Source organism: Rhinopithecus bieti, unplaced genomic scaffold (assembly GCF_001698545.2).
Source record: "Rhinopithecus bieti isolate Rb0 unplaced genomic scaffold, ASM169854v2 scaffold_46389, whole genome shotgun sequence".
Lineage (NCBI taxonomy): Eukaryota > Metazoa > Chordata > Mammalia > Primates > Cercopithecidae > Rhinopithecus > Rhinopithecus bieti.
This window is the reverse complement of record NW_016818836.1, coordinates 305,980-321,964: the sequence shown is the minus strand read 5'-3', so window position 1 is coordinate 321,964 and position 15,985 is coordinate 305,980. Positions and strand designations below refer to the sequence as shown.

The window sequence follows — 15,985 nt, the reverse complement described above, 5'->3', positions numbered from 1 at the left end:
ATTGCGCAACACACCAATTCACCCCAAGGCTATAGAACGTAACTGTTAAAAGTAAAAGCTTAGACCAGGCGTGGTGGTTTACGCCTGTAATCCCAGCACTTTGGAAGGCCGAGATGGGCAGATCACTTGAGCTCAGGAGTGCAAGATCATCCTGGGCAACATGGTGAAACCCGGCTCCTACAAAAAAATACAAAAATCGGCCAGGCATAGTGGTATGCATCTGTGGCCCCAGCTACTTGGTAGACAGGAGGATCACTTGAGCGTGGGAGATGGACGTTGCAATGAGCCATGATTGCACCTCGGCACTCCAGCCTGGGTGACAGAGTAAGACCCTCATCTCAAAAAAAAAAAAAAAAAAAAAAAAAAAAGTAGAAGCCTCACCTGGCTCCTGAAAATACAGACTGCTTCTGGACTTTCCCTGGTTCTGGACTTTCCCTGGGCACAAGCTAACCATGTGGCTTTTGGAGGTCATATAACCCCTCTGGACCTAAGTTTTCTGTTCTATAAAATAGAAATGCTGAAAGCATGGACCTTACCTTGTGTTGTAAAGACTGTGTGAAATAATACGTGGGAAGCTGTGGTGGTTAATTTTGTGTGCCAACATGGCTGGTCAATGGTGCCCAGATATTTGGTCAAAAACTATAATATATGCTTCTGTGAAGGTGTTTTTGGATGAGATTCACATTTAAATTAGTGGAGTTTGAGTAAAGCAGAGTGCCTGCTAGAATGTGGGTGGGCCTCATCTAATCAGTTGAAGACCTCAAGAGAATAAAGACTCATCTCCCCTGAACAAGGAGTTCTGCCAGCAGAATGCCTCTGGACTTGAACTGCAACTCTTCCCTGATCTCCAGCCTGCTGGCCGACCTTGCAGATTTTGGACTTACCAAGCCTCCACCATTGTGTGAGCCAAATCCTTAGACTCAATCAATCTCTCTCCCTTTGTCCCCCAATATGGTGAAGACTCAAGAGATGTCAGTGTGATGTTTGTCCTCCTCCCTCCTCAGCCTGCTCACCTTCGCCACATAAAGGGCCTGGCCTACCAGGTGGAACACATCCATCCCCACAGCCAGGACCTGAGCCTGCTCATCCACTGGGCTCTTGCCCCCACTTCCGGGACTGTTATGGCCTCACCTGGCTTTGTTGCTCCCACCCTAAAACCCTGACTCCCCTCTCTCTGGCTCACAGCCCCCACTGCTCCAGCCTCCACATCAATCCTGCCTGGCAGACCTGGAAAAAGTTTTCCAAAGTGACTGGTGGGCAGGAAGGGATAGTGATTGGGGTCTTTATTTTCAAGGTGGAGAGGAAAAGTATAAAAAGTGCAGATAAGTAAGAGGATAAATTACCATCCAAATCTATCATCCAGAGTTGGATAAATAAGTAAGATTTGTATGTGGGATGCCAATTCAGATAAAGCAGGAATGGCCTCATAGTAAACAAGGCCAGAAGACAGAGTCCAGGATGAGGGGTCTTCATTTCAAGCTCCTGTCCTCTTTCAGTCCTCTTGGCCTCCCCTCCCAACTCTGGCCTGGCAGTTTCTGGAAACTTCTTAGTTGGGCGATCCCAGCTGTCACCATGGCTCCTCCTTTATGAGGAATCATACTCTAGGATCTCTGGATTTTATTAGTTGGGTCATTTGGAGGCCTGTCCCTGGGGTCTGAAATGGAAAGGGCAGTAGGTGTTTCTACTACATGTGGTAAACAGAAGGTGGTTTCTCCAGAGCCTCTGGCTGCCTGGGCTAGATGAGACCTTTATGGAAACAGAAATTACAGGGCTTCTGCCTTGTAGTTCACTTCTGAGAAGCCCCACCCTCCCCAAGCAGGAGGAGGGAAGGAAAGAGGAGACAGACAGGGAGGGTGGAGAAGGGACGGAGGGGGCCTACCACTCCGAAGATGTGAGAGATGTACTGCATGCTGAACTGCTGGCTCTGGGGCGGCCAGTACTGCAAGAACGTGTCCATGTCCACCCGCAGCTCCTTCTGCTCCTCCTCCCCAAAGTGCTCTACGTGGTTCTGCAAGTCGTCCACAGACACCAGGCAGCCCTCCGTGAGCCCGGTGCCTTCTCTCTCCACCCGCCACATGATGCGTGCCGCCAGCCTGTGGGAAGGGCAGCATCAGGGGGGTACTACAGCTGCATTCATTCATTCAACACACATTTACTGGGTGTCTCATGCATGCCAGGCACAATGTTGGGCCCAAGATATGGTTTTAAACTAGATGGATGGAATTTATTCTATCGTGATGTTTCATATAGTGGGGGAGAGGTAAGTAAACAAGCACATTTTACACAGAAAGTGCTATGCAGAGAAAATAATACAGGGTGGCATGATAGAGAGTGACTGGGGTGGGGAAGCTAAGGTCTTCCAGGGAAGTGTCACAGAGGAGGCACATTTGAGCTGGAATTGGAAGGGGTGGAGGAGCTGGCTCTGTGACACTGGAGAAAGAGCACTTCGGGAGAGAGCAGTGAGTACAAAGGCCCTGACGAAGGAATGAGCTTGGTCTGATGGAGAAACAGCAGGAAGGTAGAGGTGGTGGGAGCACAGGGAGCAAGAAATGGAGACCAAATAAAGGTGGAGGTTTGGGCAGGAGCCAGGTCCCATGGGGTCTGGGGACACAGAGAGGTGTGGCGGCCTGGGTCTCTCTTAACATTGTGGCCTACGATGATGAGCCCTGCATCAGGGGTCTAATGACCTATTTCCACTTCTTACTGTGTGAGCCTGGGCAAGTCACTTGACCTCTCTGAATCTATCTGGTGGCCAGTAAAATAGGGAAAATATTCCCTGCTGTGCTAACTTCCAGAGGTATTCAGAAGACAAAGTGAGGTAATAGGTGTCTGCATTATATGTGAAGGTGTTGGTATTCTTAATGATTGGGTAGCAAGAAAGTGGAGAAGGCCATCTAGGTGGGGAAACAGTGTGAGCAGAGGCCTCGAGGCAGCCACGGGCATGCCACGTGCAGGACCTGGCCTGGCTGGAGCGGGGCTCTGGGGGAAGAGCAGGAGGCCAGGTGGGACAGGAGGAGACCTGTAGAAACACAGGGACTTGAGTGTGAGACAGAGGGGTGTACTTCACCCCAAAGGCCTCTTTGTTAACTGTTAGGTGGCCTGTGATGAAGCTTATAACCCAGGGACACTTTAATGCTCCTGCCACCCACTGACTGCTCACTTTTCAGGCACCTGGGGAGGGGATGGTGGTCTAGGACAGATCCTGTTCCTGAGGAGAGACCTTCTGGGCAAAGCAAAGGCCCCTCCTCATTTTGTTTGTTTTTTTAATTGAAATTTTAATTGAGATAATTGCAGATTTACAGGCAGTTGGAAAACAATACAAAGAGATCCCTTGTACATTTTGCCCAGTTTTCTCTAATGGTAACATTTTGGAAAACTAACATCACAGCCAGAATATTATCCCACCTCTGTTATTCAGATTTCTTCCATTTTGCTTATATTCATGAATATGTATGTGTGTTTAATTATATACAATGTTATCACCTATGTAGCTTCATGTATCCACCTGCACAGTCAAGATACTAAACAGTGTCATCACCTCAGGGTCCTTTCTGTACCCCACCTCTTTTTGAATCATTTTAACCATTTTAAAGTGTACAGTTTGGTGGCATTAAGCACACTCACACTGCTGTGCAACCATCACCAACCATCTGTTTCCAGAACCTTTTTCATCTTCCCGATTTCTCCCGTTTGAGTCACTGACTTATTTCTGGAGAAATGCCCCGCGTGGGACTCCAGGTGCCTGGAAACTGAGGTGTCTTCATAGGGAGCCCAGGGCAGCACTGGGGAAAATACAACTCAGCACATGGAAGATCTGCTGCCTCCAAATAATGAGGAAAGGGTTATGAAGCTCAGAGAATAGAGGTCAATGCGTGATAGATTTCAAGTCAGTAACTGTCACAGGAGGTGCCATTTACTTTAGGTCTTAAAGCATATGTATTGTTTCAGTAGATGGAGCTAAGGGGCATGGAGAGGTTGACTGAGCCATTTCATCCTGCAGGTTCCTAAAAATCATCATGATATGACAATTCCATTCTGTACCTTAACTTCACACCCTACACACACAGTGAAAATGCTCCCAGTCACCATCTCCATCTCCTTTGCTCTGCAGTGCTGGCTTCCTGAGCATCTCCCTGCAGCCCAGCACCAAGCCTCCAGGACTTGGGAATCTCTTGCACTGGAGCTGCTGGCTTTGAGATTTCTGATGATAGCCACCAGGAAAGGCCGTTAGTTGCAAACTCAAATGCGCTCTCTGGTGTAACGTGTATGACCACAGGGAGCAGTGGTGCTGCTGTGACTTAGAAAGCTCTGTATTTTTTCAAAGGTGGCAGATACTACTCAGCTCTAGCCTATTTTGCCAGATCTTCAGTTTTGTTTGTTTGTTGTTTTGTTTTCCAAGAGAAGTCAAAATCCTAATTTTAAAATGTGAAATTCCCCAATTTTTAAACATTGGTGGATCAATTTAAAAACACTTGCCCCTCGGCTAGGCATGGTGGCTGACGGCTATAATACCAGCACTTTGGGAGGCTGAGACGGGTGGATCGCTTGATCTCAGGAGTTCGAGGCTCCCCTGGGCAACATGACAAAACGCCATCTCTACAAAAAATACAAAAATTAACCAGGTGTGGTAGTGCATGCCGGTGGTCCCAGCTAGTCGAGAGGCTGAGGTGGGAGGATCACTTGAGCCTAGGAGGTCAAGTGAGCTGTGATCAAGGCCTCTGCACTCCATCCTGGGCAACAGAGCAAGACCCTGTATCCAAAATACATAAATAAACTAAACACTTGGGAGCCCTACAGCAGAAGTCTGCAAGCCAGTTTCAGCCTGTGGCTGCAGTTTGGAATCACTGCTGTCAACAGCCAGTTCTCCCTCTTAGAACTTAAAGGAGTGAACAGAAGTGACCATATCCAGTCTTTGAGGCTCTTTCCTGACTTGCACTCAGCTTGGCTTCCTTAGATCTGGGAATGCCGTTACAGAGGCCGTTCCAGCCTGACATTTGGAAATTCGAAGCACCACCATGGGGCCCAGCTCTCACCTGATGTTCTCATTGGGTACTTTCCCGTATCTCTTGATGGCCGAACACTCATTCTTGTGGTTCAACCAAGCATCTTTCTGGCAGGTGCGGTCGCAGTAATGGGCAAACTTGCACTGCCCACAGCGATGGAGCTTCTCCTGCCTCTTGAAGCAGGTGTGGCACACAAAATTAACAAGGCTAGAAATGGAGAGAGAAGACACATGATTGGGAGCACAGTGGAAAGGGCACCATGCAGCCAGTGGAACACGGCATTCTGGCACTGGGTTCAACTGACTGGTCCTTGTCTGTCTAAACTTCAGATTTCCATCTTTCAAAATGAGGAGTCTGGGCTTCCAAAGGCCCTTCCCAGCTATAACAATTCCTTTAGCAATTTTTTTTTTTTTTTTTTGAGATGGAGTCTTGCTCTGTCGCCCAGGCTGGAGTGCAGTGGCACTATCTCGGCTCACTGCAACCTCGGCTCACTGCAATCTCCACCTCCCAGGTTCAAGCGATTCTTCTGGCTCAGCCTCCTGAGTAGCTAGGATTATAGGCACGTGCCACCACACCCGGCTAATTTTTGTATTTTTAGTACAGACAGGGTTTCACCACATTATTCAGGCTGGTCTCAAACTCCTGACAAGTTATCCACCCACCTCTGCCTCCCAAAGTGCTGGGATTACAGACGTGAGCGCCCACACCTGGCCTACCAAATATTTTTGGTGGACACCCCTATGTGGAGGACACTTATCCTCTGCATATAAGCCCTTCAATTCAGGAAGGGTAAATTCATGACCTAAGTGTGTCAGGCACTGGGAATACCACAAATAACTAGAGAAACAATTGAACATGCAGTGTGGTGAATACTATGACAGGGGAGCACAGGGGGGTCCTAGACTCTTTGGAGAAGACACTTGAATTCCTTATGATCCCCTCACCCGAAGTCACAGGTCATTGGCACTGTGTTGGAGGGGGCATTTTGGTGACATGTCTTTCTCATTGTTGAAATATAGTGTCCCCTTCCCCAAAGTACAACAAATCATAATGACCTACACTATGATGGGACAAGAGCATCATAGTATTATATGCAAAAGAATATCTATACACTATGATATATGTCACAGTCTGTGTGTTTTGCAACAGTAAGAATGACAGCGTTACTGATTTCGCTGTCGTTGACATATTCTCCCAGCTCACAGCGAGGGTGGAAGTGATGAGGAGGAAAATGCAAGCCCATTCGATGGGTGAGGGAGAGAGTTGTGAGAAGATGAGGATCCTCACCCGGTGCTTCCAGCCTCTTAGTGTTCCCATTAGAGAGCCCTGTGGACCCCATGTTAAACCCATCATTCAAACAGAAAGGGCATAGGCTCCATAGGAAATGTATTTCGGGACATAGCCTGACATCCAGAGTGAGGGAAATCTGGTATGATGCACAGAATCTCTGGGCCTCAACCTCATGCTCCTGCAATGTGAGGAAGAGAAATCCCAACCACTGAAGCAAAGAAATAATGAAAACCAGTTCAATGATCTGCAGGGGAGCGCTGAGCTCCCGGGAAGCAAGTGGATGGGTAAACTCAGGTAGGAGTCCACAGTCTAAACAGGGAACTCAAAAGTATAAGAACACAGGAGCTTTAATTTTTTATTATTTTTTATTTTATATATTGTATTTATTTATTAAGTATTTGTTTTTTTTTTGAGACTAGTCTGGCTCTGCCGCCAGCGAGTACAGGAGCTTTTTAAAATCGCAGAATTCTAGAGCCTGGAGGGAGAAACTTCCACAGAACATTCAAGCACAGAAATCCTTTGTGTCCATCCCTGGCCATGAATATTCTAATTCCCACAGTGAAAAGGAGTTCACTGTTTCTGAGAACAGTCGGTTCATTGTTGGCCAGTCCTAATTGTTGCAAACTTCCTCCTTGTGTTAAGCTTGAATTTGCCTCCCCAGAAAACCTACTACTGTACCCTAATTTGGCCTTCTGGGTCCTTGCCCAATGGAACAAGCCTGGTCAGATCAGTTCTTGAAGAATTTGAAGACCACTGCCTTGCTTCCCATTCATTTCTCTCCTCCAAGTTAAATACTCCCAGATCTTTAAACAATTCCTTGTACATGGTTTCTAGAATTCTCACACCTTTCTGGTGGCCTCTGATATACCTACAGAAATCCCTGTAGCCAAAGGAGGGTGGGTTTAGCTGAGAAATCAAGCAACATGTGCTGGCCAGTGCCAGGGGGTCAGGCTCACGGACCAGCCCAAAGGCCAGGCCTGACCCTTGAGCCTGACCCCTAGCACTGATCCCAGCATGGCATCTAGAAGGGGATAGACAGGTGCAGAGCCAGCTGAGGGCACGGCAGAGGTTACTGCTCTATGCTACATCCTGGGCTTCCTAAAGTCCAGGCAGTTTTCAGCCTCTGGCTGGCCAGCTCAACACACTGTTGTATCCCCATCCACTAGGAGGTGCATTGCTACTAATTTGTTAACAATCATAAAGTACTCGAGGGCATGAAAGGTCAGTGTTTATTTCTAATTTAGAGCAGATTCAAGGTTATCCTCACAGTAACAGTTTCCTCACTCTTAAACTTGCCTTCCCTTAAACTTTCCTAGTGAACGAGGAGGAGTAGAATCACACTAGCATACTGAGAACTGCACAGGTTCCGCAGCCCGTCATAACTAGGCCACAGAGGGTGCACCCTCCCTGAGAAGGTCATTTGTCATAAGTGCCCCAGCAGAATAGAGCACATGGGGCCCACAGGGAACCCTGGCCACTTAGTGAACTCTCTAAACCCCTGCCGATGGAGAGCTATGAATTTCTTACATCTGCCTCAAGTCAGGATTGCATTTTCTTGCAGGAATTTGCAGTTCATTAGGAGGAACTGGACTACTGAAAAATCCAAGTAAATTGGATTCCAAGAAGGCTCCAAATCTTGTCTCCTGGCCAAACACAGGTGAGAGCTCGGGTGTCAACACCTCACAATTATGGTGCCCAGAGCAGAGTATACTATTCAGACGTAGTGCCATGCACACTTGCCGGATCTCCACGTCGTGCTTCCATTAGTTTCTTTAGTGAAAACCTCACATTAATTTAGGGTCAAATGGCCGGGTGCAGTGGCTCACACCTGTAATCCCAGCACTGTGGGAAGCCGAGGCAAGCCGATCACTTGAGGTCAGGAGTTTGAGAACAGCCTGGCCAGCATGGTAAAACCCTGTCTCTACTAAAAATACAGAAATTAGTTGGTCATGGTGGCACATGCCTGTAATCCCAACTACTTAGGAGTCTGAAGCAGGAGAATTGCTTGAACCCAGGGACAGAGGTTGCAGTGAGTCGAGATCGTGCCACAGCAATCCAGCCTGGGTGACAGAGCAAGACTCTGCCTCAAAGAAAGAAAGAAAGAAAGAAATTAGGGTCAAATTATAAATATAGTCAGTAGAACCTCCCAAGCTTTCTCAAAGGTGCTGCAGTCAAGCCAGAGTTTCCACTCTGTCGACACAGCATTGCATTTTCTAGACATCTTTATGGAGGTGTGATTGACATACAATAAGTGTTAAAAAAAAAAATAACACGTTGATAGGTTCTGACATATGCATCCACCCACGAAACCATCATCACAATCAAGATAATAAACATATCCAGGCCAGGCACGGTGGCTTACACCTGTAAATCCTAGCACCTTGGGAGGTCAAGGCAGGTGGATCATCTAAGGTCAGGAGTTTGAGACTAGCCTGGCCAACATGGAAAAATCCAGTCCCTACTAAAAATACAAAAGTTAGTTGGGCGTGGTGGCACGTGCCTATAGTCCCAGCTACTCAGAAGGCTGAGGCAGGAGACTCGCTTGAACCAGGGAGGCGGAGCTTGCAGTGAGCCAAGATTGCACCACTGCACTCCAGCCTGGGCAACAGAGCGATACTCCATCTCAAAAAAGTAAAATAAAAAGTAAAAATAAATAAATAAGTAAAGAATACATCCATCAGCCTAAAAGCTCCTTTGTGACACTGAATTTTAAACTTGAAGTGGAGTCTTCACATTTATCCCTAACTGATGGTTTTCAGTGTAGCATTCCAAAACGTCAAGGTCATTTTGAATTTTCTTCTGTCATCTTTTATATTGGTATGCTAATCTCTGAGTCATCTGCAAATTTCAGAGTATGTCTTAGGTTAGGAACGAGGAAGGAGGAGCAGATGTCCACCTCTGGGGCATCAGGCTCATACCAGGAATACAAACCCAAGGCAGGAGAGAATGGGAGGAGAGCCAGGAGGTGGTCTGGAGAGGGAACAGTTAGACACAAGCACAATCACGCTGTCTGTCCCTTATAACCTGTCACTTGTAACTTCATGCTTGTCTGTTCCAAGGTCGCCCATCAGAGAGCGACCCCACACGAGAACTACTCTCATATTTTACACCCAAATTGACATTTTAGAATAGCCTAGTACAATATCCTCATCTTTTTATTCATATACATATATTCACACATTCATATTTCATGTATACACTAATATGTGTGCCTACCAAACAAAAACATTACTCTTCACAATTCTGTTTTATTGTTTTAAATTTCAAACACAAATGAAAATCACCTAGGTGAACACTTAGAATAACAAATTTTGAGTCTTCATCTTTACAGTCACTGCTTATTTCTAATCTACTTAAAAATGTGGGAATATATGGTATCACAAGGATTGGAGACACAGACTGTGGCCAACACAACCTGGAATAAAGTTTAAGAATTTACTTTTACAATGAACACATGTAGTTGAATCCACATGGCTGACTGTATAACCGAAGGTCCTCAAAATTAACTTCCAGGCAGAATACAATGTTTATTAAAAGATAGGCAATATTAAAATGTGCTAAAATGAGGTTTACCCAACAGCATTTTTCAGAACTTAGACTCTTACGGATTTTGGAGTGAAGAGAAGTATTTTATCCTTGACGTTGTTTAGAATTGCTGGTACATGGTGATAACAAAAAAAAAGATTGACTTTTATTGTTTTTTGTTTTTTGTTTTGAGACAGAGTCTCGCTCTGTAGCCCAGGCTGGAGTGCAGTGGCATAATCTTGGCTCACTGCAATCTCTGCTTCCCGGATTCAAGTGATTCTCCTGCCTCAGCCTCCCGAGTAGCTGGGATTACGGGCACCCGCCACCATGCCTGGCTAATTTTTGTATTTTTTAGTAGAGACAGGATTTCACCATATTGGTCAGGCTGGTCTGGAACTCCTGACCACCTAACCCTCCCAAAATGCTGGGATTATTGTTTTTCAATTCTGTGCAAAGACCCCTTACTAATGACCTTATTGTAGACATCAGGAATGGACCGCTCACACAATCCTGTCCTTACTTAGTCCATGCTGCTTGTGAGGTTTATTACGGCAAGTTTTCCTAGCCTGGCTCCAAGAAAAAGAATATGTCTCCCCTGGCATTTGCCTCCAAGCTCCCATGAACTAACTTAATACACTTCTACTAGGGCCTGATTAGAGAATAATCTATCTGCTATTAACTGTAGCTATATTATGTCCCTAAGAATAAATTCCAGTGACATGACCCTCATGTTCTCAAAGTCACTAATAACCACCATGACCAGGAGACAGAACCTTAAGGTGCTACAAAGCAGCCTTCACCCAAGATTGGGTGACAGGAAGAACATTGCACTTATATAATCATTTTATCAGGCTTTGGATCAATTCATGTTATGTCCATGAGATTCTTTGCTATCAAAGAATTCATTTTATCTCATGAGATTCTTTGCTGTAATAAACTTCAAACACTTTTCATAAAAAGAAAATGTGATCAATGATTTCTTTTCCCACAGTGAACTTGGGTGGGTTCCAAATATGAACCACCAAATAGTTCCTTCAGGATCACAGATCTATTTTATATCCTATTCTGTAATTTTGTTAGGGCCTAGAGCCAATTTTTAAAAGCTGGTGAAACCCAGGAAGCATTGAATTATCTTTCTTAAATTTAGGCTTCCTTTGGGATGAAGCTGACATTCTCTCTATGCCCTCAGCTGGTGGCAGGGTTTAGCCACAAGACTGGAGCTGGGGAGAAGGAGGATGCAGAGTCAGACTTCTGGAACTTCAGTGTGCACACACATCACCAGCAATTTTGTTAAAACTCAGGTTCTGACTTAGTATGTGGGGTGGGGGCTGGGATTTTGCATTTCTAACAAGCTCCCAGGCAATACTGATGCTTCAACTTTGAGTAGCAAGAATGTCGAGATGAGAGAAAACCCAAATCCTGCTCCTTCTGGTGGGATACACCGAGATGTGTCAAGTAGACAGAAAAGGGAAATTTTTTGTTTTATTTCAAATCTAGTCCAAAATTTTTTTAAGCCTGTCCCTCTGGTTCCCATCTCCCCTCCTTGGCATGGGGTTGGGTGTTATGGAAGGTCAAACCTAGAGTTGATCAGAGCTGGGTTCTTCTCCTGACTCCAGTATCTACTGGCTGTGTGACCTTGAGCAAGTCCCCTGACTTCTCCAAGTTTTTGTTTCCTCATGTGAAAATGGGAATAGCAACACCTAGATCTTGCTATCTTTTAGACCAATGACCAGTACTTTCGAATGAAATATACTATTTTTAAAAGTTCAAGCAAGATGAAAATTACAAAGAAGTTCTGAAATCTCACCACTCTCATAGTGATTTTAGGGTTAAAAGAAATCACACGTGTAAGGTGGTCAGCACAGAGCCTGGCACTGGATAAGTGCTCAGCGGACATCAGCCCGAGACACCCATCCTGCCTGTCACTCAGAGAGGGCTGGGCCAGGTTGATCGCCGAGTTCCTCTCATCCCCAGCGCCAGCTCATTCCAGGAAGGAAGACAGCCCAGCTACAGGAGAACATCGTATGGGGACAAGGGCACTCCCCTGACAGAAATGCCCATCCTGGCCAGGCACGGTGGCTCATGCCTGTAATCCCAGCATTTTGGGAGGCCGAGGAGGGCAGATTATGAGGTCAGGTGTCTGAGACCAGCCTGGCCAACATAGTGAAACCCCATCTCTACTAAAAATACAAAAAACTAGCCAGGTGTGGTGGTGGGTGCCTGTAATCCCAGCTACTAGGGAGGCTGAGGCAGGAGAATGGCAGGAGAACCTGGGAGGCGGAGCTTGCCGTGAACCAAGATCGCACCACTGCACTCCAGCCTGGGCGACAATGTGAGACTCCATCTCAAAAAACAAAGAAAGAAAGAAAGAAATGCCCATCCCTCCCCGACCTTACTGGCCCCAGTGCAGGAGAGCGTTCAAATGACATGAAGTCCTAAAGCCACTTTTTGGATTCCGAGAAAGAGCATTTGTCCCAGGCAGGCTTAGCTGGGTGACCTTCAGTAAGTCTCGTTTCTCCCCAGTCTCATATTCCGATTCACACCAAAAGGTATCAACTCCCACTTACACAGCACTTTGCCATTTCAAAGAGATGTTTTTAGTGATTCGTTTTTTAAAAAATCTTCAGAGCAACCTTTAGAGTAGCCACGATCATTATCCTCACGGGGATATTATTCTCTTAAGAGTCCCTGATCCCGGACGCCACTCCCAGCACACAGAGGGTGGATGCAGCTACAAAGCCCACCTGCCTGGCCTGCAGCCTTGAATGTGCCTGCTCCAGCAGCTGGTCCCCTCTCACTCTGCTCTGCAGCCCTGCTGGACTCTGTGATCTGTCAGAGTGAAGAGGGCTGGAAGGGCAGCTGCTGCTCAGCTCCTTGTATGGAAATAACTGCTCACGGACAGATACATGCAAAGACAAGGTGCCTGCATGGTGGGCAAGCCCCCTAAAAACTCAACAAGAGAGGACTGGACCAACAGTTCAACAGTTCTGTCTTTCAGGGCTGCTTATAAACTCCCAGCCTGCCAGAAGGTCTCGCCTCAAAAATTAGAGGGAAGTGTCTTTTTTTTTTTTTCCTCTTTTTTAAGAGACAGGGTCTTTCTCTGTCCTCCAGACTGGAATGCAATGGTGTAATCATGGCTCATTGCAGCCTCAAACTCCTGGGCTCAAGCGACCCTCCCACCTTAGCCTCCCAAGTAGCTGGGACTACAGGCGCTGGCCACCAGGCTCGGCTTGATTTTATTTTTTTTGTAGAGACGGAGTCTCATTATGTTGCCCAGGCTGGTCTCAAACTCCTGAGCTCAAGTGATCCGCCTGCCTCAGCTTCCCAAAATGCTGGGATTACAGGCATGAGCCACCTCGCCCAGCCTGCGAGTAGGTGTCTTAAAGAACATCCCGTCCCTCAAGTACCCAGATAACTTCACAATATTTTAAATTCTTTTTCTCATTCCTTCTTTTTTTCTTCTTTCCCTCTGTCTTTCCTTCCCTCCCTGCCTCTTTCTGCAAGTACTTATTGAGCATCTGTTATGTGCATTGAGCTAGGTAATAGAGGTCCTTAAAAGATAAAGGAGACACCGACCTTGCTTTCAAGCAGTCCCCAGGCTGGGATGGGACATAAACACATATAAACAAGGCAGGACCCACAACATTCCACGAACATGGTAACTTGCTGTAAGTTTCGAGGAAGAGAGACTACTTCAACTCAGGTAGGGGAGGCAATCTAGAAAGGCAATCACCTATGAGATGAGGAGGCATTGTTCTGACCTCGAGAGATGGGCTGAGTTTGTACTCAGAGAAGGTAGAGGTCTTCCAGAAAGAGGCACTGATATGAGGCAAATGTGTCCATGTCAGGGTGTACATATAGGAGACAAAGGTAGCCGCTGGATGAGATCATGAGATTCATGTTTGCACTGACTATTAAATACCTTGACATAAGAAGTCAGCGGGGCGGGGGGCGGTGGCTCACACCTGTAATCCCAGAACTTTGGAAGGCTGAGGCAGGAAGATCACTTGAGCCCAGGAGTTTGAGACCAGCCTGGGCAAAATAGTGTCCAGTAGAGAACACTGTCTCTACAAAAAACAAAAATAAAACAATAGCCAGCCATGGGGGTGGGCACCTGTAGTCCCAGCTACTCCAGAGGCTGAGGTGGGAGGATGGCTTGAGCTCAGCAGGTAAAGGCTGCAGTGAGCCATGACTGTGCCATGACACTCCAGCCTGAGCAATAGAGTGAGACTCTATCTAAAAAAAAAAAAAAAAAAAAAAAAAATTAGAAGGTACTGTTTTCTTGGATCAAGCCTGGATATTGCCAATTTATTTTTAACATCCCTTTTTTTATTGAAACACCAACTCTCAAGATTTTCTCTGCCACAGCTCACATACCCCACAAAGACCTGTATACATTTACAAGACCTACCTGAAGCACACCCCTCAATTCATGTTCAGAACACATCCTCGGATGCGAGTGGGTAAAGATAGCATTATTATGGGGACAACCTGCCATTTGATCTAATCCATCTTTAAAAGGCAATCATTCTCAGACTTCTGGATTTAAGAATTATTGAGTGATATTTAGCAATACAGCTCACAACAGGTTGTGTAACATGTTGACATGTCGTGCCTCTGCAGCTGAAAGTGCCAAATGAAAAGCAGAATTCTAAATCAACTGTGGTTATTCTCAACATCCAATGCAAACATTTAAGGCTGTCACTTGAATACTTTAACACTTACTCATTTTCTGAACTAATTGTTCCGGAATTTCTCTAATCCTTTCATTAAATTATTTCCATTTATAGCATCATTTATCCTCCACTAACCAACCACCAGCTGTTATCAGATTAAAGGCCACATGTGTGTTTGTGTGTCTGCCAGGGCTAATCCTGCCATTGCCACAGGCTCACACAGAATTACACTGACTAAACCCCACCGGCTCTGCTGCACCTAAGAAAGCTCATAACTGGTTCCATTTTCAAAAAAAGCCTGGTTGTCAGTAATTTATTTACAAATACTCAACTTTTTCTCATGTTCCCCACTATCTTTTTACCTATACACACACTATATATACATAATCTCCTGAACACTTTCAACTTTGTAACCAGAATAATTTAGAGACTGTTCAAGTTTTTATTTAAAGAACTTAAAAAAAATCCACTAACTGTCCTTGCTCCTTCTTAGCATATTTTGTGATGAATTGGATCAATCTAGAAAATTCTTATTGGTTGGGGTAGACTGAATAATAGCCCCCCAAAAATTGTCAATGTCCTAATCCCCAGAACCTGTAAATAGGTTACATTACATGGCAGAGGAACTTTGTGTGTGTGATTAAGTTAAAGACCTTGAGACAAGGATAGTATCCCGAATTACCTAGTTGAGCCTAATGTAATTGCAAGGTCCTTATAAGAGGAGGCAGGAGGTCAGAGGGGAACAAGATGTTACAGTGCTGGTTTTAAAGATTCAGGAAGGGGGCCATGAGCCAAGGAATGTGGGCAGCCTCAAGAAGATGGAGATAGAGAAGAAACAGAAGTGTCAGCCTGCTTTAGACTTCTAACCTCCAGAACTATAAGATAATAAGTGTGTGTTGTTTTCAGCCATTGAAGTTACAGTAGTTTGTTACAGCAGCAAAAGGAACTAAAGGCTGGGTGCCTAGGGGCTCATGCTTATAATCCCAGCACTTTCGGAGGCTGAGGCAGGCAAATCTCTTGAGGTCAGTAGTTTGAGACCAGCCTGGGCAACATGGTGAAACCCCATGTTCTTTCCCTCTCTCTTTCTCTCTCTTTCCTTCCCTCCCTGATTCTTTCCACAAGTATTTATTGAGTATCTATTGTGTGCATCGAGCTAGATAATAGAGGGGAGAACTAGACATAAAGGAGTAATAAACAAATAAGTTATGCATATACTTAAAAATTGAGGGCATCGGCCGGGCGCGGTGGCTCACGCCTGTAATCCCAGCACTTTGGGAGGCCGAGGCAGGCGGATCATGAGGTCAGGAGATCGGACCATCCTGGCTAATATGGTGAAACCCCGTCTCTACTAAAAAATAAAAAAAAAATTAGCCTGGCGTGGTGCAGGCACCTGTAGTCTCAGCTACTCGGGAGGCTGAGGCAGGAGAATGGCGTGAACCCGGAAGGTGGAGCTTGCAGTGAGCCGAGGTTGCGCCACTGCACTCCAGCCTG

At 45.9% G+C, this 15,985-nt stretch overlaps 1 protein-coding gene across 2 annotated transcripts in view; it reads right to left on the bottom strand.

Moving 5' to 3' along the window:
• Nucleotides 1-15,985, bottom strand: part of SMYD1 (SET and MYND domain containing 1) — a 42,610-nt gene that overhangs the window by 20,326 nt on the left and 6,299 nt on the right. For both annotated transcript variants that reach the window (XM_017857589.1, XM_017857590.1), the window contains exons 2-3: nt 5,034-5,210; nt 1,880-2,093 (exon numbers count right to left, since the gene is read on the bottom strand). In XM_017857589.1, the coding sequence (XP_017713078.1) occupies nt 1,880-2,093; nt 5,034-5,210 (391 nt within the window). The remainder of the gene's footprint in view (nt 1-1,879; nt 2,094-5,033; nt 5,211-15,985) is intronic.